The sequence below is a fragment of the Dunckerocampus dactyliophorus genome, chromosome 11, assembly GCF_027744805.1.
Source record: "Dunckerocampus dactyliophorus isolate RoL2022-P2 chromosome 11, RoL_Ddac_1.1, whole genome shotgun sequence".
NCBI lineage: Eukaryota > Metazoa > Chordata > Actinopteri > Syngnathiformes > Syngnathidae > Dunckerocampus > Dunckerocampus dactyliophorus.
The window spans coordinates 18,503,831-18,530,207 of record NC_072829.1 but is presented as its reverse complement, the minus strand read 5'-3'; the positions used below and the strand labels follow the sequence as shown (position 1 = coordinate 18,530,207).

The following is a 26,377-nucleotide window of genomic DNA, read 5'->3' as shown; positions in this document are numbered from 1 at the left end:
TGACGTTGGCGTTCTCTTCCAATTTTGCATCAAAATTAGCAAAAGTGGCTGTTGTAATTATTAAATTATATTCAGCTCCAGAAACTTCCTTGTCTCTCTTCAGTTGCCATTGTTCACTCTAGACACAACTTAGGTTTAAGCGCTAAATATGCCTAACACACTTACTTACGATTTTAAAGTAGAATATTTAGCTACTCACCACTAATGAATGATAATGTAAAATGATCAATGAACACATGAAATTGGAGCCAAACAACTTTTGCATCTCACAGCACACAACTGTGGTACCTTAAAGTGCCGGCAAACAAAATACTTGATGAAATCATTGAAGCATAAAGACATAAACATGTACAACTTGTGGGCTTTCTAACAGTGGTAGATGTATGTTGTACATTTTACCCGTATTTTTTATAAATGATTACCAACTTGTGTGGAAAAACACCCTATTTTCAGAGAAAAACATAGAAATAATTGATCAAAAATTGGCAAATTTGTGGAGCTGTGAATACTGAATTGCAAATGTGCGTGGATGCACTGTATACTCTAAGCCTTCATTTATGTTCCTGTGGCCTTCCCAGACAAGCAGATATTGTTGTCGCACCAGATTCGGAAACAAGATGTCAAATAAAGTGTTTGACCTTACCTTGACCAGTGTAGTGGTTGGCAAACTTGTACGTCTGGCAACGATAAAATTCTCCAGAAATTGGTAAAAGGGCCTGAACTCGTCAAAGAGAATTCCCTACACGGAGATAAAAAAAAAGAGCATTGTGAAATGCAAGTCATCAATTTATAAGTGCCACATAAAGCAAACAGCTACAAGTGTCAACAAAGGACATAATCTGCTTCTTTTCATCCCTAAAGCGAATCCTTTAGTCCTTGAAGCCATCAGATAGATAACACATCCAAAGAGATAAAGCATACATTGCTGGATTTTCCCCGCGCAGTATGGACACGCTGAGCTGTCAACAGCGGAGAAGGTGGGGGGGGTCGGGTTGTAGCTTTTGGGAAGAGGTCAGGCCTCTTGCAGACTTTTCTAAAGCAGATTAACCTGATACTTGAATAAACAAAAACAAAAGTGATGAATCCCCAAACATCTCAAGCTTGGCTGATGACTCAAACATTGGGCCTATTGATCTCCACTCAAGCATCCCGGGGGACTAGTTCCTTCTCTCACCGGGGGCCCCTCCGAACAGGCAACACACACAGCCTAACAAATGGAGTAATGACTTTGCTTTGCTGTTTTAACAAGGTGTGGGCCATAAAATATCTCTTTGCCTAATGATGAAGGCCACTTGATTACCAATGGAGATCTAGCAACATGCTACTCCAGGTCGTTGAGGGGCTGCCGGTGTCTTCTCGTGCAGGTCAGGGCATTTAGCCACAATGAGGAGGTGTCACTCAGCAGCTACTTCCTAACTGTTCTATCTACATAAAGGACGTGAAGTACACACTCTCAAATGACGTTTCTTTAAAGAATTCACTGATCATTATATTTCAGAAGTTTATTCTTCCCTCTGCATGTATGAGAAATGCAGATATGTAAGGAAACTAATGTTAAAGCAGAAGGTCAATGTCAATACTTGGACTAGTACTTTTGTCTCTCCTTGACCAAAATGTAAAATATATATTGTTTAATATATAGTGTAATATATTGTTTTTCTAGCAGGCACTTTCTATGTTAGACCAACTTTTTAATCTTAAGTGAAATAAGTATTTTTTACAAAAATTTTACAAATTTAATCCTGCTTAAACAGATACATTATACAGTATTTTATGGACCAAATGGCGAAAATCCGCGAGTAATTCAAATGACCATAAAAATGTCTATTTTTGACACAAGACTCCCCAACTCACACCCCTCCTGCTAGCTTGACGTTGGCCTTCTCGTCTGATTTCAGATAAACATTTCCAAAAAAAAGCGATGGTTGTATTTATTCAATTTCAGTCATATGCTTGATGAAAAAAATGATCAGCGAAGCATAAAGACATAAACACTTAAAAAAATGTGGCCTGTTGAGTGAATGAGGTGTGTTTTCTGTGGAAAAAATGGCCAATTTTCAGAGAAAAGTAAAAAAAAACATTTAAGCCTTTCTGCAAAATCGAAAAATTATATAAAAATATTAAAGTACTTTGTTTTTTCACTATCCGGTCCCATGGGGAAAAGGTTTGAACACCCCTTCCATTTACTGTACAGCAGGAATTTCCTATTACTACCGTGCACCAAACAAATGTAAAAGGACTAACAACAGTAACACTGTGAAATACACCTTTTCATCAGGCGTGCGGTGGCGCAACACAGTCCAAGTATCCACTGCCATCATGCACGTTGGTGCACATACAATAGCAAGGAAGGATCCTCTTCACTGATGGCATAGACTTCGGAGTTGTTCTGTCGGCAAGTCGTCCATGAACCTGTGTGAGAGAGCCAGGCAGCAGCTGTTGACAGAAAACGCCACCACTGATGTTGGTTGGTCACTGACAAAACCACAAGTAACTACATTTTCTAACATTTTGTACAGGATTCAGGAAAAGCTATCTCTTTGTTACACACTGCACCTATTGCAAGTGGATCACGGTAAACATTAACGCTGACATTTACTTAACCATGCACAAAGCTGTAAAGATGTTAGTTAATAGCTGTACAGAGATTCGGCTATTGAATAATTAGTCAGAGTTAATGGTTAATTTCTCACTGTGCCTCAAACTAAACAGAGGGTTGCTAATCCTGCACAGTACAAACTCAGCCATCTAACAGAGTCACATTCTATTCGAGGAAATCGTTGCTAGTGTTACTTCAGTCCAAGGAAATTAGAGGCACTCTAGGAGTATTTATTTGTAGTCATTATATAAAGAGGTCTCCACTTTGCTCCACGAACACCAAGGCATCAGGGATTTTTATGCAAAACAAAAAAGGGCTAAACTCTTGGATGTCATGTATTGGATTCCCATATGAAAAAATAAATAAACAAGGCATAGCTACCTTGGTGAGATCAGAAAACAGAACATGACTGGTGCCACACTTGAGAACATCCCACATGCTCCGGGCCTCCGCATGCTGGCTGTCTTTTTTGAAGGAAGCTGCAGCAGTCATTGAATCTCAGCTCTTAGAAGACAAAATACATCTGGCAAAGGGGATCTAGATTAGGGAAAACCAAAAGGACAGAGGAGACAGCATCATCATCATTGTCAAAATAATCTAATAATAGGTCTGGGTCAGTACAGAATGATTTCTAGGTGTGATGAAAACTCATGTTTGACTAAAGAGGACCTCTTCCATAGTCTTCACAACTAATGTAGAGTTTTTTATTGTTTTTACCTTTACATGTAACACTGGTTAACTTCTTTTCACAACAAAGAATATAAAAAATGAGATGCATGAGGCGAATCGGGTTGCAGGGAGCTGGAGCCTATCCCAATGTCCCAACATTAGGTGAGAGGTGAGCTACATCTGTTCGCCAGTCAATCATACAACACATACAGTATAGACACATGACAATTCACACTCACATACGGACAGTGAGAGACTGAACCAGTCTTGCACTGGCTCCAACAAAGTCAGCCGAGGGAACCACTACACTATCACTGACCAAGTGAACTGCCTTCCATGACTGGTAACCGGGAATTCTGTTCAAACCTAGTTCCGCTAGCAGGCATGAAGTTCTCTATCTGAGAGCCCCATCACGTCTGACATGAGGCTGGCTGCAGCCATGCATACAGTCTCTTGACAGAACATTGAACCAATGAATCACATGTACAAGGTGCAGCATGCAGGGCGATTCATGCAAGGTTGGCAATGTAACTGAAGCCTAATACCTCACCATTTTGATACTAGGTTGCAAAGTAAATGCAGGGTTATCCAGTACCGTATGCTGCACTGTTTGTTTGCCTTAGAAGGCTCTGATGTGGAGAAGCAGATTGTCTGATGGCACAATGGCATAAATAACACCATACTCCTGATTGTCTGGGATTACTCACTAGTTATTACTGGTACCGCCACCAGTGCTCTCTGTATGGGTGTGGAACCACTATAACTACTTAGATACAACATCCATTTTTTTTTTATTGGTGTTATGTGCAATTATTAGGGGTGTATCGATTCATCCACTACATCGATGCATCGATTTATGATCCAACTACATCGATCTGTGTTCAGCAAGTTTCCATTCCGGACGACATATACTGTATCGATCTAGCATCTTTTAAAAGGTAATCAATTGATTGATTCGATACTAGGAAATAAAGCATTGGATTTAAGCACGGCAGGCTTTATATTGATGTGTGTTTTTTTTAGCAATTTTAATAATAAAGACGTTAAACGTTACTAGATTCAGTCTGCCTGTCTGTGACATATCCAAATCTTTTTTACTGTTTGCTAACCATTAGCACGTAACCCCCTTGATAGGGGCATGTCTCCATGCAGCTCTGAGTAGTGGCTGCCCCTGACCAATCGCAACAGAGTAACAAAGAAGATATGGTCAGGGAGGAGGCTAAGTGTGTTGGCCAGGAGGAGAAGAATGTCAATTTACCCTGTGCACAACTTGAGATTTATGGAGTATTTTATTCAAATAAACATACTACTGCGCCCCACTGGAGTCCAATATCATTTTACAAGCCCTTGAAATGAGCAGGATAGGGCCGCTTTAAATATGGTTTGCAACAGTTCAAAATGTTTATCAGCCCGTTATTGTCAGTTTTTATGTGTTACTGGGCTGCGAGAGGATGTAAGACAGCTGATAAAACAACTCTTCCTCCAGGCCTCACTGCTTTTCAGCAGAAGAGGAGATTTACAACATGATCCCACAGCTAATTACGGAACAAGTCTTTAATGCACCTCGCTGTTGCCATCTCATGCCATGAAAAGATCCTGATACACTTGTAATTAGAACACACTGGGGAAAGCCCAACCGCAGGCCTGAAGACATGTCTGTTATGTGTTTTTGCAACCATTTCACTTTTGAACTTTTGCTGGAAAGATACCAACAGCAATGCAGAGGGAATCAAAACAAAGCAGACACACCTCAAGTTGAAGACACATCAGGCAACACTGTAAATGTTGTAATATGTGTGTGTGGTGTGTGTGTGTTGAGTGCTCTCCGCAGTGACTCTTTGCCTTTTCTGGCTTGTATCGTCATGGTCAAACCCATTACAAAAGGTAACCAGAGCCCAAATACCACTTCGCAAGAAACTGTAAAAATAAAACATGGGGGTCTGGACAGAAACGTTGTCAATCTTCAGTTAAGAGGTTTTTGAAGTGCTAAATCTCGGTCCAATCCTGACAAGTACATAAATCATGTGCGCTGCTGTACCACACACACTGACATGCACACAGGCAAAGAAAGCAGCATATAAAACTCAATTGTACAAGGAAATGATGAGGATTTTTGAGGCGCTTTAAGAGAGTCTGGGTTGTGTCAGACCTTTTTTTATAGACAATGCTTACGCTGTGCTGCAAGGACTGACAGTACAGCAGCAGCCTATAATGGAAAAACGGAAGGGTGCATGTATGCGTGAAAGAAATAGAGCATTAAGAGAAATTCCATACATAATTCATTTAGTATTTTAGAACTGGAAGAGCGTTAGAAAAAGCTTTCAATTGATTTTTAAGTCATCAGGTTTATATGACCCGTGTTGTAAGATCGTGCATTCTATTTTCAAGCTTTATGAAAGCACAAAATGTGGGTTTGTTATACTTCCAAATCTGGAGTACCCATTTTAATGATCTTTTTGATGGTTATGTGGGCTTCAGATTAATTCAAGGCCTTCCAGAGATGCTAACTTGTGGCCCAACAGTAAGCTCCTCTATGCTGTGTGTGAGTGATAAAACCTCAAAGGGCAGCTCTTATCTCTCTATACAACTCTGCATGTTTACATCCACCTGCATGTAGCACAGCAGATGAAAGCCTCAGGCATGTTTTACCCCGTATGGAGAAATTCATACTGCAAGGGCTGCAAGCATGGATGCAGACACTTTAAGCGGCATTGACTGATCAGTTTGACCAATGCAATGGATGGTGGAGTAACGTTTATGCATAGCGTGATCATCTTAAATACTCGGCAGGATTATGTAACAGCATGTGTGTTAGCTATCAAATGATCAAACTGATAGTAATTAGCATTGCTTTGAATGGCTGGTATTCTGTTAAAACATTTCCAGTTGTAATACAGTATGTATATAACACATAAAGGACATATAAAATACAGTAATACAGTGTATTGTGCTTTTTGCTATTTTTCTGCTGCTGTAACATGCAAATTTCCCCAATGCGGGATAAATAAAGTAAAATTTAATCTAATCTAATCTAATAAAAAGATTTAATGCTGTCTATCCATCTTCTATGTCGTCGCTTATCCTCACTAGGGTTGCGGGTATGCTGGAGCCTATCCCAGCCGACTTCGGCGGAGAGTACACCCTGGACTGGTCATCAGTCAATCGCAGGGCACATATTGACAAAACAACCATTCACACTCACATTCATAAATATGGACAATTTAGAGTCACCAATTAACCTAACATGCGTGTTCTTGGAATGTGGGAGGAAACCGGACCACCCGGAGAAAACCCACACACAGAACATGCAAACTCCATGGAGATTGCATGTTCTGTGCGAGCAGTCCATGGTGTGTGCTCGCTCAAAGTCGGCTGGGATAGGCTCCAGCATACCCGCAACCCAGATCTTCCCGATATCCTGACTGTGTGGCCAACATGCTAACCACCAGGCCACTGTTCGGCCGATTGAATGCAATAATTAAACAAAACAGTAATAACAAAGAGATAAAAAATCCTTAGTTTTATCCCTGGAATCCCTGTTGCAAGGGATCTTAAACCCTTAATGATGTTTGGTCCAATGGCTTGGACCAGGCACGAGGTCAGTTTTTGTCAGCATTTCTCCACTTTCAGACAATTTTACAATGTCTAATTTCCCTTTACTTGTCACTTTCCTTTTTCTTGGACGCACTGCATCAGAAGGATGGGACACATCATGAAGGGCAAAAAGTTAACTCCAGTTAACTACTGTAGTTCAAATTAACTAGTTCTCTTCATCTTTTTGTACAGTATTAATAAATAAAGGACCGCCTGTATGGTTTAGTCAGCCAGATGATTGAGAAAAAAATAAGTCACGCTACTAAAAAAAAACCTCCTCTGCTCTTTCAGTCCTATGCCATTGGTTTGCTCATTTTTTTAAAAACTTTAATGCCAAAACCTTTAATATCCTAGGCATATTATAAACATTACATGAAATGTACTTTTTGTCGGGTATATATTTATTTTACTCCTATGAGTGAAGAGTGAATTAATAACTGAGATGAAATAGTTTTATAATATAGTCACCACAATCTCAACTGAATGCTAACCATTATTATGCTGCTGGATCGTTTTTTTTTTTAACATTTACTGCCCTATAATTTTGCAAAGTAATCTAATAAATACAGTAATACACAAAATGAGTCAACCCTCAGTGTAAATTTATATGCAGAGTTCATGAACTTGCAGTATTTTGCTACCATTTGTTTGAAATTGCTTTTTGAAAACACATGTAATTTACATTATTATTGAATCACCCCGATAATGATCATCCAGGACTGAAATTGACCGATCACATGGTTTAATTATACATTTTTCAATGTATTTATGATGAGTGCTATTGGCCAGAGGCGCCGTATAAAGGGGCAAAGTCAGGACAATTCCAAGGTACCTTGACTGCCAGGGGAACCAAAAAAATAGGTAATTACAAATAGAATTAGTAATTAATTATTTGGGGTGGGGGTGGGGTGGGGGGTACCCAGATTTTTTTCATGCAACCCACAATTCCTGACTGCACCCCCGTTACTGGCTATATGATAACCATAAAATCCATAAACCATAAAATAAACCATAAAATCACCTTAATTTGAACAAAAACATATTTTACTTCCAAGAGAACACTCGTGAAACTTACAGAGGATGAGACGTCTTCTTTAAGGAGACTTTGGATGTGGGAGTACTTTGGTGGAGCACTAGCAGGACTTCCAGGTAAATGAGGGAACACTCGGCATCTTCCACCACCGAGAAAGGCTTGATAGATTTATAGATAAATTAAAATTAACGGTAAAATCTCGTCTCGTCTCGTGAGTTGGCTGTCTCGTGACACCCCTAATTGTAAACGGTTTGTGCTCTAATCAGCACATAGACTGCAAAAACTTAAAAAAATATATATATGTGAGAAAATTATATATATATATATATGTAATAATAATAATAAGGATAATAATAATAAGAATAAATTAAAGAACTTTTGCAGGATACTGTCATTTATTGAGATGCACCTTTTTCAAACTGATTCACAGAATTTTACAATCCTATTTTATTTGAATTAATCATGCTAAAGGAAATGTTGAATTAGAAAGGAACACAATGTTCACAAAAACAAATTGTCATGTTTATCTTTGTACCGACTTGCCTGCAGGAAGGGGCACTTTGCTTTGCTGATGACACCTGGAAAGGAGAGAAGAATTAGCCCAGAAACAAAAAACAAGATGTTCCTTTTCTCACATAATGTGGCGTCAAATAGCATCACTTAGTTTGCTCAAGGTGTTTACAGATGTTCAAAGTCATGCATCCCAGATGAATAAGCCAACCAAAGAAAGAGTAATCTTCTCACGCTGACTGATAGCATCTTAAAAGGTGCCTTTTGACTTCATGCTTGGTGTTCCCCTCACACAAACACAAGCTTTACAACTGAGCTGACCTATCTGGACACAAACCCAAACAAATTTAAGGCCTACGGCTTCTGATCGTGTTTGGGTAACAAGGTGTAATACATTCTCAAGTGATGTGTCACTGATTGAGAATGGCCGATTCAGCTTTTGTGTCGCGTCCTTCAGCTCCCTTTGTTGTGTGACACGAAGATGGGAAGAGTAAGTGTCAGGAGCCATCTCGGGAGGATTCTCTCCTCTGTCTCTGAAAGCATTCCCAAGCTTTTGTTTGCTCGGGGAGATAGAGAATCGTGCAAAGATAGTTCTGGGTGACTGGCTCTGGGTGTTATGGGAAAAGAATTCAGGTTTGAGGTTTGCTGCAGGAAGACTTCCAGGTAAAGGAACACTTGAAGGTAACCAATTAAGCATTTTTGGACGTAACCCGCTGTTATGTTGGTGTGAAAATGCAGATGCCAAAGTTCACCTGAAATTCGGCACACCAAAGCACTCCATCTTCTCACCACTTTGGCAGGTACGGCCTTATAATGACAACAGATCTTTGCCTTCAAAGCCTTTAAAGCTTAAATGGGTTCAAGAAAGAAAAAAAAAACTTTTAAGATTCCAGCCATGTCTCACCAATACCACACACCTTCACTTCTGGAAGGAACCCACCTTCCCTCCCACCAGCTCAGCCTCTGAGCTCAAGTAGATGTTGTTAGACAATACAAAGAATTCCACAGAAACACTTCATACAGAGTGGCAGTCCCGGAGATGTAATCCAATGCCATTCTTTGGCTTCATAATGTCCGTAGTGATCAGGGGGTGGCCAGTGGGACAAGTCTCGACATAGCTGGGTTCAAACAGCTCCCTCATTCTCTAAAGCAACGCTTTGTTCACAGATCAATCCAGTCCTTTTTTCCCCTGACAAAGCCGCAACGTTTAACAGCAGGATTAAAAGCCCCGAATCCCAACACTGGCACTTAGCTAAAGCAACACATGGGAGAGCAGAGGAGTGAGATCTGATGCTCCACTGGCTCGCCTCACCCACTGAGGGATGGGTGGAAAAATGAAACCCATTTTTGTCCACTTTGCTTTTTTTCATGCAGCTTCTCTGTGGTTTGCACTAACATGCCGACTTGAACTTGTAGAAATTCTGCCTTGTGTGTGTTTTTTGGGTTTTGTGCATGTCGGTGTTGGTGTTTGCCCGTGTGGGCCACCGTACAATCTTATTCAACAATAATTAAGTTAACGAAAGCTGTCTTTGCTTTACTGTCTTTGGAGCTACAAGTTCAGCGGGTATGACGGAGCCTGACAGATCTGCCAGGTCTGCAGTGGCCGGCGAGGCTCACCAGTGCAGTTTGAGTCCTTGAGCAAAATGACAGGGTTTGTTTGTGATTTCGTAATTTAGTTTCGTTTCGTATTTTATCATTTTATAATATCGATCCTTGGACATTAGATGGCATGTTAGTGTGAATCAAGACTGATTTTTCACATTTTCTGTGCAGCCCTAATGGTAATATACTGTGATTATTATTTAAAGTGTTAAGTTAAATAAGTTAAATAATATTGTCAACTATTTTCTATGAGTAAATATATATTTATATATTTTAATATTATATTATTATTATTAATAACATTACAATAATAGTTTATGTTCACTCAAACAGCTGTTTGTTTCTGTGTTAGGCAGTTGCAGTGCTCTGCAACTCATTTCCGATGAAACAACAGCAATGCCACGAAAAATCTTTATTCAAATTCAAGATAGAAACAGTCTAATAAACACTACAATACAGACATTTAAAGTACTACATTTGCAGAGTAATGCCATAGTAATCTGCAATTTTTGCATGTCTTCAGTACCACTGACGAAAGAAGAACAATATCCAAGAAAATCTTGAATCTGAATAGTTGATGAATATATGTCCCTAAATCAAAGGGGAAAAAATGCAATTTCTAAAAACAAATGACCGTGATGTGTTTATACGTGTTCAAAAACAGATGAACTGAATGATCTCTTACTAGCAGGCTCCATGTGTAGTACTGTACTGTACAAGGGCCACCACTCATTGTATTATTCTCATGACATTTTTCACCACGTCATTTTGTGAAAGAGTTAATAGAAGGACAAACACAATTGGCAGGATTACACTACACTAATATACAATACTGTACACCAAACCTTGTCGAGGGATTATGGCACATGGAGCAAGGAAGAATCCATTGCATTTTAGTGAGGCTCTGGATAATGAAGGGAATACAGGAATTTATTATTAACGGAATGGTACCGAGAATGAAATGGCAACCCCCAAAACCCCCCACCATCTGTTTGTCATCCTCCATGAACCAGGAAGTAGCCAGCCAATTTACAAAGAGATTGACCAACAAACACACTTTTGTTAACATATGTGGCCATTTATGTATTGCAAAAGCACATCTCATGGTGTCTTTTGCACAGTCATGGAAAAAAGGATCAGACCACCTTCGTTTCTTCAGTTCATTTTACTGCCTGGTAAACTAAAGGTACTAAATACTAAATACTAAAAAAGGTCATTTGTTTGGATGACAATAAAAATTGCTCACAAGAGTTTCTTTTTTTTGGCCAACACATTGCCATAGCTATTGATGTAAGAAAACCATAGAAATGGTTGGATATCAGCTCTTAAAATAAACTGTCTTCTAGCAACTTAAAACAGACATCACATCAAAAACAGGTGAAATTAGATGATCTTCTATGATCTGAAGTCTTGTTAGAACACAAAAAAATAAAATATTATTTGCACACCAATTCCAGTTGTACAGTTGTTGCACCAGTTATCCTAGCTTACCTTTTCTGTGAGGAACTCTTGTGACTTTTGATCTAAAAAAAAAAAAAACAAGGTTGCAAGTTAGTTTCCGATGTTTGTTTTGATTTCTAAAAATACACTTCAGTGGCAGATTTGATTTCATGTGAATAAAGAACCAGGAAACAAAAAGTGAAAACCATGTTTACACGGTTACCAATGCACCCTGTGTATCGCTGCCAATGCATTCCAATGGCCAATAAAGCAGCAGATAAGAGGAGGGCGTCGTAAAACACATGGCAACCATAATGACGTTGATAACACTGGTAATAACCAGGAATTGACACATTTTAGAGCCTGCCAAGAAATCTGGAATGATGATTGCTATGTGAGTGCTGTCCACCACCAAACTGAATGACACGGCTCACTGCTCTGTACTAATAAGACATTTTTAAATGATATTTAAGAAGGGACGTTACCGTTACATTGTCATTGTGCTCGTTCACTGAGACTCAGACTCATCCCACTGCTCATTTCATTCAACCATCAGTGGCACAGAATGTTCATATTCAATGTTAAGACCACAACATAGTACATACCGGCTACTGGCGAAAACCTGTGAGTAATTGAGACGCCCTTAAAAATGTTTATTTTCGCCACTGTACATAGCAACACCTTATTTGAGGAAATTCTGTGTACTCACAATGAGTTAGCTTGACATATGCATACTCACACAACACAAACCAACAGGAGGTCTTCAAATCAAACGCCTCCCTCGTTCACAGTGCAACCAAAAATAACACAATATGTAAACCATACGATATAAGTGCACCATATGACACAGATACTGTACATGACGTCATTGCTTTCAGGAAGCAGCGGTTTGCTTGTCTACACGGCAACGACAAGCCGGCGTTTTCAGATTTTTCCACTCTGGAAAAAGCACCCATTCAGGGCACCCAGAACGCTGTTTCTGTGTGGATGAAAGTCTGAAATACTTCGCTGTTTTGACCTGAAAATGTTTCCGTGTGGACAGCCCTTGTACACCCCCTCAAGCAAGTTGAAGTTTGCCTCTGATTCCTTTGTGTGCAACTAAAAATGTACCAATGTGGAGCAAATGTGATGGGTTTTCTATCAATGAATGACCCCAATATGGAGATTATAAGTACAAAATGGCAGGTTATCGCCACAAATAAAAAATAATGGTATTTTTGCGGGGTTGCGAACGCTGAGCGGAAAATGTACAGGAATCCACGATATTACCACCAATGCACACACGACTTACATTTTAAACCCGCTACCAACAACGGAATACCGACAGCAGGTCAGAAACAAATCACAGTACTCAAAATGGCTCATCATTACATTTATGACAATCGTGCTACATCATTTTGTCGTTGAGGAGCTCAGGTTTGTTGCCACATAAATGAGCCATAAAAGTGGGGTTGCTGGTAAAGATGTCTATCTTTATGCAGGTGTTATGACTGAAGCGTTTCAGGCCTCGACATATTGTCTGATGACACTTAACATGCACTTAGCACTTCCCCGACATAACCTGCAACATAACCTGTTTTGCTTCAGATATGCATCTGTGAAACACACGTTATAAACTGTGTGTAAAAGGGCAGGGATTAAAAACATGTGGAAGACGATTGGCTGAAGTCTCTGTTTGTCAGGCCAATGAGAGCAACAACTGATGAAGATGCCAGCACATCAAAGCCTAAATTGCTAACATGAAACAGAACGTTCTGTATTTTTCTTTGAATGTTGTGATTCAAACCTGACTTTCAAATCTTCTTCCAAAATGTTCTTTAAAAGGTTAAGAGGTGCCATCAGGACAGTAAATCTTTGCAACTGGAAGGTGAAGTTGAAGGTATTTATCTGATAAGTGGACTGAGGTGTGATTAGACAAATTGCTACTGAACAACCTGGTCAAATTATCAACAGGGAAGCAAAGATAGTAGCAGTTGCGCATGTCCCACACTGACAGCACAAGTGGGAATTTACCCACTTACCATAATCAGGAGTGCAAATGTCCAATACATTTTATGTCCATTTTGTTTTCCAACAAGGGACACATACTGAAAAATCAAAGGAGGCAGGGGGTTAGTTGGATATTTTTACATAGATTTTTTTTTAATTTTGTAAAAACGCTAAAAAAAAACCCAAACGTGTATATTCAACTTTTGTTTTTGCTACATTTTGCTACAAAAACTGAGGCTGGGTTTTTCCTATCCATTTTGTATGCCATTTGTCTTTACTAGGGTTGTGGGGGTATGCTGGAACCCATCCCAGCTGAATTTGGGCGAGAGACGGGCGGGGTACACCCTGGACTGGTCTCCAGCCAATCGCAGGGCACATATAAACAAACAACCATTCACACTCACATTCATACCTATGGAAAATTTAGAGTCGCCAATTAACCTAACATGCATGTTTTTGGAATGTGGGAGGAAACCGGAGTACCCGGAGAAAACCCACGCACGCACAGGGAGAACATGCAAACTCCACACAGAGATGCCCAAGCGGAGATTCAAACCCACATCTTCCCGATCTCCTGACTGTGTGGCCAACATGCTAACCACTCGGCCACCGTTTTTTTGTTTTTTTTTCATTTTATTTCTACAATTTTCCGATGGGCCAATAAAAAAAATTAGCTGTGGGCTGCTAATTGCCCCGGGGCCACAGCTTCATGGCTCTTCTTCTGGTTTGAGCACACGGCATGATGTCAACACTGTGAGCAACCACAAGTCTCGTCCACTGCTTACCTTGTTGGCTTCCTTTTTTTAGCAAACTAGCAATGGCAATTAAAGAGAGAAGGGGAGTGTTATTGGCAATTGAACAAATCAATATGTTACATTGGTCACTTTTATTGCAAATATTGATGAAAATCAGAGGAGAAGATTGCTGTACGCCCTCTGAACAAGGAAATTAGTTTTTGAAAAAACAGCCTTTATGGTCCATGTCACCACAGCCCGTGGTTAGAGTGTTCTGGAGGTATACAGCACACAACGCAAGATGATTTGTGGGTAGAGGAGCGAGCCGGCGTAGCATTCGCTGATGCCTCGATGCAGGAACATAATCCTGATTGAAATCAAAACTGAACCTGGCGAAAAGAAGCAAAATGCCTACTTGCTGAGCAGCAAAGCGTCCAAGCGTATTCAAGGGTCAAAATACGTGCCGGAGTTCCGCCATTAGTAGTGTTGTGGTTGGAATCTCCACTCTGACCTTATTGTGTAGCGTTGACATGTTTCTGTGTGGACTGTTGGGTATTCCAAACATGTGTATGTTAGGTTCATTAAAGACTCATATGTGCCCATAGGTGTGAATGTGGTAGTTTTTGCATAAATGTGTGAACTGATGGGAAAAAAAAGGATGTGAAAGGCATGAAGCTCCTTTGTGGATGTAATATTTCAATTAACAGGTATTCTCGCACAGTGGTTCGTGATTGGTTTGGCTGCGGGACCCACCATCACCCCTCAGTGACAAGCAGTGACCCAAATTGCGGACGTTTTTCAACCCAAACTTCTCAAATATCTTATATTTAAAAGGCGACGTAGCAATGGAATAGCACAGACAAGAAGGTGCAGTACCTGTGACCCACTGAACTGAGCTCCACGGCCCACTTTGAGTCATGACCCACCAGTTGAGAATCACTGTTTTAGTCCATTTACTATATTGTTTATTTTGTTCAGGGTCTCCAGTGAGCTGGACTATCCCAGGTGACACTGGGCCAAAGGTGTGCTACACTCTGTATTACATACAGTGAATCCAGAAAGTATACACAGCAGTTCACTTTTTCCGTATTTTGCTGCGTCACAGCCTTATTCCAAAATGGATTCAATTAATTTCCTACACACAACTTGAGTCGTAAAACACATGGTGAGTTTATCCTTTGGGCGAGGGGGGGTACATTCGCCAGTCAATCGCAGAGCACATATATACAACCTCACATTCGTACCTATGGGCAATTTAGAGTCTCCAGTTAACCTAACACCGGAGTACCCGGACAAAACCCACGCATGCGGAGAACACACAGAGATGCCCACAGAGATTCGAACCCAGATCTTCCAGATCTCCTAACTGTGTGGCCAACATGCTAACCACCCGGCCACCGTGCGGCCTATTTTGACTAGTTTCTTCTGTTAAAGTCATTGTTCCCAGTCACAACAGTGAGCTCTTATAATGTATGAATGTATAATGTATGAAATCAAAGCGCCCACAACAAAAAGCAGAATTTGTTTTTTTGTAGTAAGACATGTACACATCTCCACCACCCTCCCCATAAGTCTGAGCCGACAAACACACACGCAAGAAATATAAAAAAATCATAACAGGAACGATACTCTCGGAGAGCTGGTTTTTACTGAAATGCATGGAAGCTCTTCTTGTCACGAAAAGACCCAATCGGACCAGACAAAGAAGCCCTTGCTTGAATTGGACAAGGTGCATGTTGTGTCGGCTCTATTTTTCATCCCTTGCACCAATGTTACCTACAAATGTTCAACCCCAATCAGATCAGAGGACTGGACTGGTGAGGACAGAATGGATCTGTCTGTCCTGTGGCACAGTGCCAGGTCCAATGGGCAGAGAGAATGCGTGCCCCCTCCACTTAACCATTAATCCCCCCCCAACTAACTTCACCCACCAGTCACCAAATGTCAGCACTGTGTACAAGGACTCCTCCTGCCCTGTCCAGATGCTTCTAAATGTTGCACCAATACAATGCAAACCCATTTTGAAATTCACATAAAAGAGCAAACACTAACGCAAGTCATGCTCAACACAACACAATTAATTTGTCAACATTTACAGTTAGTAGCAAAAATCATTCACCTTACATGACAGTAAGATATGTGTCTACTACAATATGTCGCCGTCACATAGCTAAACAAGGTAAGCCACATTTTCTTCTTCTTTCTTCTTCATCTTCTTCTTATTCCAAATGGATTAAATTTCCGTCAAAATGTTATACAACATCATGACGAGCTCAAGATTTCTTTTTTAGATTTTTGAACTGTATTCAAAATAAAGAAGTAAGAAATCACATGTACATAAGTATTCACAGCCATCCTGTTTCCACATATAAGGACCCACAGTTGACAGTGATGTCAGCGCACAAATCAAGAAGTAATGAAGTCAAAGGAGCTGTCTCTAGACCTGTCTTCAGGCACAAATCTGACCTGTCATTTTATTTATGATCTTACTTCTCTCACGGAAATGAATGACAGCAACAACCTTGAACATAAATAATACATCATCAGACTCTAAATATTTCACAAAGTGACAGAAACTGTACTAATGCAGCAGATTAGAATGTCATTTACTTCATGGGATCGCCCCTTTTGCGAGTAATTAATGACAGCTGTAATTTTGTGTAAAATACATCATCAAATGACACAAAAGAAGAAATTGCAGTCATAGAATAGTAATACAAGAGTATAGACAAGCAAACAGGCCATGGCAAGAGTGCACAGCTGAGGGGTTTTAGGTCCGAATGGCCTTTTGTGAGTGTACACCTCAAAAATCGACTTACACTTAGAACAGAGCTTAAAGGGAGGACCTACTGAATTAAGAACAAACACATTTAGTTAGGGCAGCTATTAGGTCACGTGGAGAATGAGCTGTATCAGCACCAAAGATGGCGGACAGCTCCTAATAATGACGACATTCAATTATAGTACTTTCACCTGCTACATTTTAAGTCGTGGTCAGCCCGGCAGCCTGGTTGGCGCGTCCCGTATCAAGCTGAGCCACAGTGGAGCGTCGGCGTGACTTGATGCCCACGTACAACAGAGCAACTTGGAACCCTTGAAAGGACGTTTTTTTGTGCCCACGTCCACTCGAGGGCTGTGGGCCAGCGACTGGCGGCCATGCTTGTTTACGCTCACGCGCCGGGACCCTTGACACGCGAGGCTAGCAGTGGGTAGTTCAAGTTACACTGGGATTTATGGCTTTTGCAGCGAACATCGTCTACAAGATACTTTTATATAAAAAAAAAATATTTAACTTTGCAGCGTTACGACTCTTGTGTGTGTTCGAAGGACAAGTCCTGCCAGGGCTTGTCTCAAAAGTGTGACAGCCCCGCCCCTTCCTATGTCTCTGCCTTTGCACCTGCCTGCTTACCTTGACTGCCACTTTGAGCGCAAACCTTTCTGGAGCGCCTTACCTGCCTGCCCGCACTGCAGCTTTTACGCATCCTTTCACCTCCCCAAGGACGCACGCAGGCATCAACATCCGTCACGACCAGGTATGCAGTGTGAGGAGTGGTAAGAAGAGACAGAAAGAGAGAGAGAGGAAGAAGCGTGTATTTGCAGAGCGCGGAGCGCCAGTGGAGAGAAAGCCATTGCACAACGTGGACATGTTTGTAACGGAGAACATGCAATAAGTCATCGCGGCTTTCCACGCAAGAGTGCTCACTCTGTGAACTTTGCCCACTGTGGGCTTGACGATGGCTGCTGCTTCTCTCGGGGAAGTTGGAGGCGTCTTGCACGGCATTGGTGATGGGATCGCGCACGTCGGATCCCATTTCGTCCTGACCCCACTCATGGACAGTCCCACCCTGCTGGGGGAGCACCTCATACCCGGAGACAGACTATCCCGCAGCACCACCGCGGATTTAACGCACCTCAAAGGGATCCTGAGGAGGAGACAATTGTACTGCAGGACAGGCTTCCATCTGGAGATACTTCCGGACGGCACCGTGCAAGGGACCAGAAAGGACCACAGTCGTTTCGGTATTAAAACAACAAAACATGTCTATTTTATTATGCAGATATCACATTTTAGTAGTAGTAATTTTCAAGTGATCAACTGTAATTTATCATACATTGTCTTGTGTTCCAGGTATTTTGGAATTCATAAGCCTTGCTGTTGGCTTAATAAGCATTCGAGGGGTGGACAGTGGACTTTATCTGGGGATGAACGATAAAGGAGAGCTATATGGCTCTGTAAGTACCTTCTTTTGCTTCTTTTTTGGGATGTTATTAGCTTGTATAGGTCGTTCAAGTAACAGTTAGCAGCTCTCATTCACTGCATGTCATACCATTGGGAAGATAAATGCATAGAATAATAGCTATACTGTATAGTGCACACCAAGGCTTGTCCAAACATTTGATATTTTTAATTTTAAAAAGTCTAGAAAAGACTAATATATTTAATTTTATTTTTATATGTTTTTCCTTTGTGTCAGCTTTGTGTAATAGGTGCCGAAGTGTATTTGTAGCAACATTTCAACTTGTGCTTGTTACATTACACTAGGTCTACATTACACTTCTTGCTCTTCTTAAAAAACTGAATACTACACTAATCCGTGGTCCAATAAAAAACAAACTGCTGGCAGCAAATGGCCCCCAAATGGCTGCACTTCGGCCACCCCTGCTGTACGCAGTATTTCAAAAACTCACAAACACCATAAAACACATGCAAAGGGGAAAACAAGTTGAAAATGTTTAGCTGGCTACCCGAGGGATGTCCCTCTTTAAGGACATTAACAGAGTGTCCATAAGAAAGTTGGCGGAATGAAAAGGTTTTTGTTATGTCTTTGTTAAAAAAAATCACACAAAAAAACGGTTGCTCTAAAATACTGTAAAATATTACATCTTAAGTAGGGATGTCTGCTGATACTGGCCGAAAAATTTGATACAATCATATCAGTATCGGTTTTTCTGCCGATAATGATCTGGGCACGAAAGTAATGACGTGCTTCACACAGCAACAAGCTCAGTATGTCCATGGGGGTGTGAAGTTAGTTTCCAATGACTGTAAAGTGTTATGTTTTGCTCTTTGCAGGTAACGATGCTCCACCTAAATAGTAGCGCTGTTTACTAATGAGATACAGGCACCAGCGACAGTGCAAAGAAGCTGCACGTCATGCCAAACAAAAACCAAAATAAGAACATGATACAGAAAACAATGTGAAAACTAAGGAGAAACAAAACTAAAGTGCAACCTGTCATGCATGAACATCCCATAAAGCACTGACATTCATTTGAGGGAAGAGACCGCTGCATACAGTATATCTGTTTTTGTTGATGTTTTGGACAATATTGGTTATTGATCAAAAGCCAATATCAAGCATCTCTAGTCTTAAGTCTTTAAAGAGGGACATCCTTCAGGTCTGGTGTCCCTGGTAGCCTTGTAAACGTCTGTTTTTCATTGCATTTTTGTCATGCAGTTGTTTTTGGAGTTCCTGTTTTTGGCATTTGCAAGCATTTTCCCGTTGCATGTGTTTTCTGGTGTTTTGGATCATTTCTTTGCTGCGCATTAATCCTCATCGGGCTACTGTACAAACGCTATTTAAAACCACTGTGATCATAGGACAGTTTATTTCTGTTTTGTGAGTCTTAAATGGTTTCTCTTTGTTGTCAGGAGAAGCTGACAGCTGAATGCGTCTTCAGGGAACAGTTTGAGGAGAACTGGTACAACACATACTCGTCCAACCTCTACAAACACGGAGACAAAGGAACTCGTTACTTTGTGGCTTTAAACAAAGACGGGACACCGAGGGATGGGACTAAATCCAGGCGGCATCAGAAATTCACACACTTCCTGCCCAGGCCTGTTGACCCTGATCGCGTGCCAGAGCTGTACAGGGACATCCTGGGCCACAGCTGAGACCCGCCAAGGTCCAGGGTGAGGATCGCTGCTGCCACCCTCACAGGCAGCGAGAGGATGGACGCAGGCGGTGCAGGCTGCCCAACCGGCTGGGATAAAGGCACCGGGGCCCCTTCTAGGAATGCACGGGCATCTCTCAGCAGCCACAGACAGGCTAGACTGTCTGACTCTGTCAGTCTGCACGCTCGGTATGAGGGGGTTCATTTGTCTGTGTGGACGGAAGAGTCTCAAAGTACCTGCGTGGAATAGGAGACCAAAGGGAAGCGGCGTTCTCCTCTAGAGACACCTGATGAGTCTGTGGGAACATGTTTGTTTGGGTGTTTATTTGGTCTATTCCGAAGGACTTTGAAGGAAATCAGTGACTTTTTTTTTTTTTTAAAGAAGAGCAAAAGTGTAACAGTTTATTTATTCCTTTTAGATACATATATTTATGTTATATATTTATTTATTTCAGAATATATTTTTACATTTAGATACATGCAATATAGAGAAACCACTAGAAACTGTATGAATTATGTAAAACAGTGGTGTCCAAAGGGCGGCCCGGGGGACATAAATGCTAAATGCTAACTAAAATGCCACAAAAAAATGGAAAAATAAGAACAAAAAGGCACAATGTAAAGACATAAAGCTGGAATGTTGACACTATTAACTGATAACAACACAACGCTTGACATTTAAATATACGTATAACATTTTATTTAAAATATCAAAGTGGCCGTCACATCCTTTAATTGGAAAAAGTTTGGACACCACTGATGTAAAGACTGAAACACTGTATTATTATGTCGTTTATCCTGAAGAAAGCTCGCCACTACTGTACCACCAAGAATACTGTATATCAGTGACATTTGTAACCCCCGTTTTCGCAATGCATTTCATCACAAGTTCCAGCCAGGTGTCACAAACTGGAAGACAAATGATTCATGTCAAACAATAAACGAGAGTATCATCACTGTATGTCCTTTAAGTGTCGGAATCTGAGCTAGCAAGGTTTCAAAGTCGACTGGATTTCGTTATCTTCCACAACATATAAACCTGCTTACAAGATCAATGTTGTGTTTCTTCATGGGTACCGCCATGCTCGTATAAGAAGTGCATAAAAACCTCAAAGTCCACAATGGGCTGAAGGGGACAATTAGGGAACAATTGACCTCTAGCACGAGTTAGTGGCTGAATAAAAGTGGAGGTCAGAGTGATAAAGATTAGGTGACAGCTTTAGGATTGAAATGTCTCATTTTGCTTTTTTTTTTTTAGAAAGAGACTTCTATGTCTAATCATTTTAACACAATAATTAATCAACCGCTTTCACAAAAGACAATAATGCTCAGTTTTGATTGGCTGACAGGTGTATGTGTGTATTATTACGGTTGCAGTGGTGTACAACTGCACTGCATGCTCATTTCTTATATTTGACTCTCATGAAGTAGTACTCTCGTGTATGGGCTGTAGTACAAAACAGCTGAGTGATATATTTTTAGGACGCCACATTCTCATATCTGTGCACAGTTTTCTCCACGGTCGGCAGCAGATGTGTGCTGAAGCATGAAAGCTCAGCCTGTGATGTGTGCGTGCGTGTGATGACGAGCCAGGGGGGAAGTCTCCATGCACGGAGCCAAACCCTGCTGCCAGCTCCCTCTTTTTTTAAGTGTGTGTGTGTGTGTGTGTGTGTCATTCTTGGGACTTTCCCACTTGCACACCTTAAACATTAACATGCCTCTGTCATCGATTCATGTCAACAGCATCCAGGGGGAATTATGCATGCATGCCTAACATGACATGAAACTCCTCTCCTCTTAGCTTCACACCAGTGATGGATGGGTGTGTTCATCCTCACCTGTCCAGTCACATCTTTCCAAGAAATCTAGTATATTATAGATATAGATTTAAAGAAACAGGACAGATACAGTTGGCTTACGAACTGGCTTCAGATTACACACGCAAAAAAAAAACATTTCCACAAAACTTTGTAGCTGGGTGGCATGTGGAGCAAAAATAGAGGAACAGAAAGTCACTATGAAATCAAAGGAAGCATCAACCCCGGGAATCCTAATGGCACCGCCTCTCCATCATCCTCCACGAACCCGGAAGTTCTAACGAACAAACCAAGAGATGAGCACAGTGACAAAATATCCAGTAATCCTTGCATGACACATTTCATAACAGTTTGGCCTTGGCAGAGGTCTGCACTCAACATTTCAGACTGATCTTGTTGCTCTATTTTCCTCATTTTTTGTTGAATTTTATTTCTACCGCGGGCCATCAAAAAACAAACCGCAGATTGCAAATGACAAAGAGACTTTGGAGTCCGAAGTCGGCTTGGATAGGCTCCAGCTCCTCGTGAACACGATAAGCGGTAGAAAATGGATGTGATTAGTACTGTAGCATGCAAACAACACCGCAAACATATGAATCACACATGAATCATGATACACATTAATCATTTTTGCTGCTCGTGTCAAGTACCTCATCCCTGTCTTCCAGCAGTTCTCCAGACAGCAACTTGCTGAAAACACTTAACTCCTCTCTCACAAGCTTAATGGACGCTCCCTGACTTTCATCACCTCCTCAGCGGTAGCCTTGAAGGGCTCTCGGAAACACAATCAAGTGTGTGTGTGTGGGGTGAGTCAACAAGCAGGTGTGGAAATCGGTAATCGTCTGCCCCCCCTCACCGACAGGTGTTCCCTCAACACACTGATGTCAGACCTGCTGGTGGGGCTTAGCAAGAGGAGGGTGGAAATATTATAGCCTTCTTTGTTGTCACAGAGCATCATTTCTATATTTAGACCGTCGTGTTTGGGGAGGTAGCACCAAAGACCCTCTGAGAGTCCTGCAACTATTGATTTTGGGCTCTTACAAGTTTGTTTATTTCTTTTTTAAACTGGTATGTGGGTCTGCATATGTGTTTATACGGATTACACCCGCAGTTTAAATGCAATATTATCCACTCTACATCAGCGTCACCCATAAATCGCCCATTCCGCTCTACCTTAACTAAGTTAACTAACATAAGGTGGAATTATGCTACAATGTAGTCACGATGCCACTGGGACACTCTTCAACTTGCTCCATTGTTGTTTTGTTTTGGCGGACTTGTTGATTCTTTTGTTGGAGGGAAAAAACATCGCTGTTGACGCGAGGTTAGATTTTTTCGGAGGTGCACGTCAAGCTCCGTCGGAGGCTTTTGAGGGGGAGGAACCAGCCAGCGCTGTGGCGCGGTCGCATAATGAAGCCTTTAGTGAATTAGATCAGCATATACTGTACAGGCGGTCCTCATGTTCCAACATTTAATGTTACAATGTTTTGTCACTAATACTGCATAAAAAGAAAACGAGAACTAGTTACGTGCGCACAGTGGAAGAATACCTATGTGAAATAGTACTTAGTGCTTTACTAAACGACAAATTCTTTCCCTTCATTATCTCTCCCAAGCGTGAGGCATACTCTCCTGCAGAAAATGAAAGTAAAAGTGAAGAGTCAAGTGAAATTAGGCAAAATACTCAAAAAGTGAAGAAACGCCGATCAACAACAGATGCTTGATCTAGGCCACTGAAACTCCGCGACCATCATGAAAGATTAAGATGGAATCCTTAAAATTGTGAAAGCCTGTTTCTCACTCCCTTGTAACACCCCTTCGAATGCGCAAGACGACAGGAATAAAAGTAAGGCGTTATTGTCTTTTTAGTAGCTGTTTCATTTAATTATTGTATTTAGTTTGTTTATTACTGTGTTTTATATGCCCTTTAAGTGTTCTGTGGACAGTGTGAGTGACTTAGGTATATGATTTAGGTATAAGGTCCGACTTACACTTATACTTGCCTTACTCGTCCGAGGACCTCCTGTACCTGATTTACTCCCACTGCACATTTTAAGCCGTCAGTTCCAGGGGGAAATACAGGGTCAGGCAAATGATCTGACACATTTGTAGGTTAAATAAAAGGCAAATAAAGTAAAGAAACAAAAAAAGTTTTTTTTTATTTTCGAAAAGTACATATAATGCCATTTTTTTCATATAATGCCATTTTGCTTTGTTTCTTTATCATGCCATTGTTTTTTGTTTCTTTTTCAGTTGCTGCCATGAATTGGACTGGTGAGCATCGTGCTTTCATTGTGGTAACGTTTATCAAAACAAACAAATCTGTAACTGCAACACAACGAGCGTTCCGTTTGCACTTCAATCCTGGTAGACATGATCCCGTACCAGCTCGAAACACCATCTTGTTATGGGTTACCAACTTCAGAGCTACTGGATCTGCATTGAGTGTGTGGACAATCATGGATCCCATTTGACTGATTTAATTTTTAAAACATAATGAAACAGAATGGCATTATATGTACTTTTCGAAAATACAAAACACTTTCTTGTTTCTTTACTTTATTTGCCTTTTATTTAACCTACAAATGTGTCAGATCATTTTGCCTGACCCTGTATGTTCCTCTCTTTGCATTTCCATCACCATGGTGACATTAGTAGACTATAGATATGGTGGCAACAAACAAAAACATACAAGGATTTGCAGAAGCTGCCAGTGGCTGTTTCTACTGTAGTGTTTCAAGTGACAGCACACAAGCACAGAGGGAATGGAGGTAATTAGGATGTGATTTAGTTACATAATAAAGTACAATGCATGTGTACTCAGCTCCAGCTCTTCGAGTCAATGACATCATTGTGTCCGCTAAAGACTAACAACAGTAATTAACCCTCAGGATGATGATATACAGAAAGATTCACTTCGTGTCATCCATCCAGGTATGGGTGTCTCGAGGTGAAAGACCTTTATGCAGGAACAAGCTAAGCTAAGCTAAGTTCAAATGTTTCCTGTCTGACATCAGTCCAAAAAAAAAAAGCAAATGACTCCTCCCAGTCATATATATGCTGTAATGTGTGCACGCACCATGGAGACGTCCCAGATGGGACTTCAACCCACAATCCCTGATTTAGGAGGCCGGTGGCTTATCCATTAGGCCAATGGGGCAACGGCTCACTTGATATCATCATGTATATAACTTGTCACAAAGACAATTTTAAAAATGAAATTGTATCATAGATAAAACTGCAGTATAATAGGATCAAATTACATTTAAAATAAAAGAAATTAGCCGTAGCATATTGTTGAGATGAGTATAAAATAGCACATTCAAATATGTAGCCCGTTACAGTGGAAGTTGGATCAAGCGACCTCTTACAATAAAGATATGCACAAAAATACTAATATCATTGCTAAATTAATAGTTACTATTAGTTCCTAGTTACTTATTAATTAATAGTTAGTATTAATTTAGTGGCATCAAAATAAGGCAACTTTTGTGACGATGTTACGCTTAACGTTATTTCTTCACCCGCACGGACGACTGTGAGCATCTAGCTAAAAGGCTCAGGCCGAAACGCCGAAAGGTTTGGCTGTACTTCACCTCAAAACATACAGACTCAGCCACCTGCAACAAGTGCTTGGAGGTGATATTTTGCATTTAACGTCTCCTGAGTAACTTCATTTTGCTCAATGAATACATGACTCTTGCATGTCGGATTAACCTGTAAACACTGTTGCAACACTAGTCTAGCATCACCACTATTATGCATCAACGTGTCACAAGCTCTTGTGAGATTAAAACGTGACAAGATTTCTCTTTCAGAAAAAAACTCTCATGGGCACAAGGCCTTGGACGATATTAAATAAAGTAATTAATCAAACGCTAAGTGAAAATGAACTCAATTTTGTTGGATTCAATACATTGCCATGTACATGCGCGTCTGTTTTCCTCATCTCCCGCTTCCAAACAGGCAGGAAGAGGGTTCACTCTGTGCATTGGTTTCAGCACCTTTGCGTGTTTGTTCTGTACAACAACGGCATGAATGGAGTGAGCCCTTTTGTCAGTCATACTCTTTGCCTCGGTGGGTGGAAGCGGGACCAGTAGCATACACACAGAGTGCAGAAGAGTGTAACGTGGTAGAATATTAGTAGATTGCAAATATTGTTGTATTTTTTATATATATATTTTAATTGTAATTTTCTTAAAAGTGAAGTCAAAATCTTGTCCCGTCTCGTAGACCCAATCATGTTTATTTTTTGGTGGTTATTTTACTGATTCATGAGAAAAACCTTGACATTATTTGAGCTGCTGAAAGCTTCACAATGTGCCATAAAAGCTCCTCACATCTGCTGACCAAAGCTGAGTGAATCCCAGTGGAGAAGCCATGTCACCCTTTCTTTGGCCCATGTGTGTCCACATTACACAGTCACAAATTAGAGCTTGACATTTGGGCGCCATAATTGCCTGCTGAAAAGCATGCGGCATCAATTAGGCTC

At 40.8% G+C, this 26,377-nt stretch overlaps 2 protein-coding genes and 1 long non-coding RNA gene across 4 annotated transcripts in view; 1 reads left to right on the top strand and 2 right to left on the bottom strand.

Moving 5' to 3' along the window:
• Nucleotides 1-3,113, bottom strand: part of snx25 (sorting nexin 25) — a 30,229-nt gene extending 27,116 nt beyond the window's left edge. Inside the window, exons 1-3 of one of the 2 annotated variants that reach the window (XM_054792338.1) lie at nucleotides 2,981-3,113; nucleotides 2,268-2,436; nucleotides 644-739 (exon numbers count right to left, since the gene is read on the bottom strand). In XM_054792338.1, the coding sequence (XP_054648313.1) occupies nucleotides 644-739; nucleotides 2,268-2,321 (150 nt within the window). In that variant the 5' untranslated portion in view covers nucleotides 2,322-2,436; nucleotides 2,981-3,113. The remainder of the gene's footprint in view (nucleotides 1-643; nucleotides 740-2,267; nucleotides 2,437-2,980) is intronic. The other variant, XM_054792339.1, reaches the window with a different exon arrangement.
• Nucleotides 3,114-8,442: 5,329 nt separating this feature from the next.
• On the bottom strand, nucleotides 8,443-17,318 carry LOC129190034 (uncharacterized). The gene is made up of 3 exons (XR_008572917.1): nucleotides 17,144-17,318; nucleotides 11,499-11,530; nucleotides 8,443-8,473 (listed from the first exon to the last, which is right to left on the bottom strand). It is a non-coding gene; the product is annotated as an uncharacterized LOC129190034 (long non-coding RNA).
• A 289-nt stretch (nucleotides 17,319-17,607) lies between these two features.
• Nucleotides 17,608-21,049, top strand: fgf20b (fibroblast growth factor 20b). The gene is made up of 3 exons (XM_054792341.1): nucleotides 17,608-18,190; nucleotides 18,300-18,403; nucleotides 19,824-21,049. Exons 1-3 carry the CDS (start codon nucleotides 17,905-17,907, stop codon nucleotides 20,067-20,069), a joined length of 636 nt encoding a protein of 211 aa, XP_054648316.1. The 5' UTR covers nucleotides 17,608-17,904; the 3' UTR covers nucleotides 20,070-21,049.
• Nucleotides 21,050-26,377: the final 5,328 nt, after the last annotated feature.

Excerpts from the sequence above, each read along its gene's own strand:
- fgf20b (XM_054792341.1), top strand. The coding sequence starts at position 17,905 with ATGGCTGCTGCTTCTCTCGGGGAAGTTGGAGGCGTCTTGCACGGCATT. Across the intron at positions 18,191-18,299 it reads AAAGGACCACAGTCGTTTCG|GTATTTTGGAATTCATAAGC; the intron begins GTATTAAAACAA and ends CTTGTGTTCCAG. Across the intron at positions 18,404-19,823 it reads AAGGAGAGCTATATGGCTCT|GAGAAGCTGACAGCTGAATG; the intron begins GTAAGTACCTTC and ends CTTTGTTGTCAG.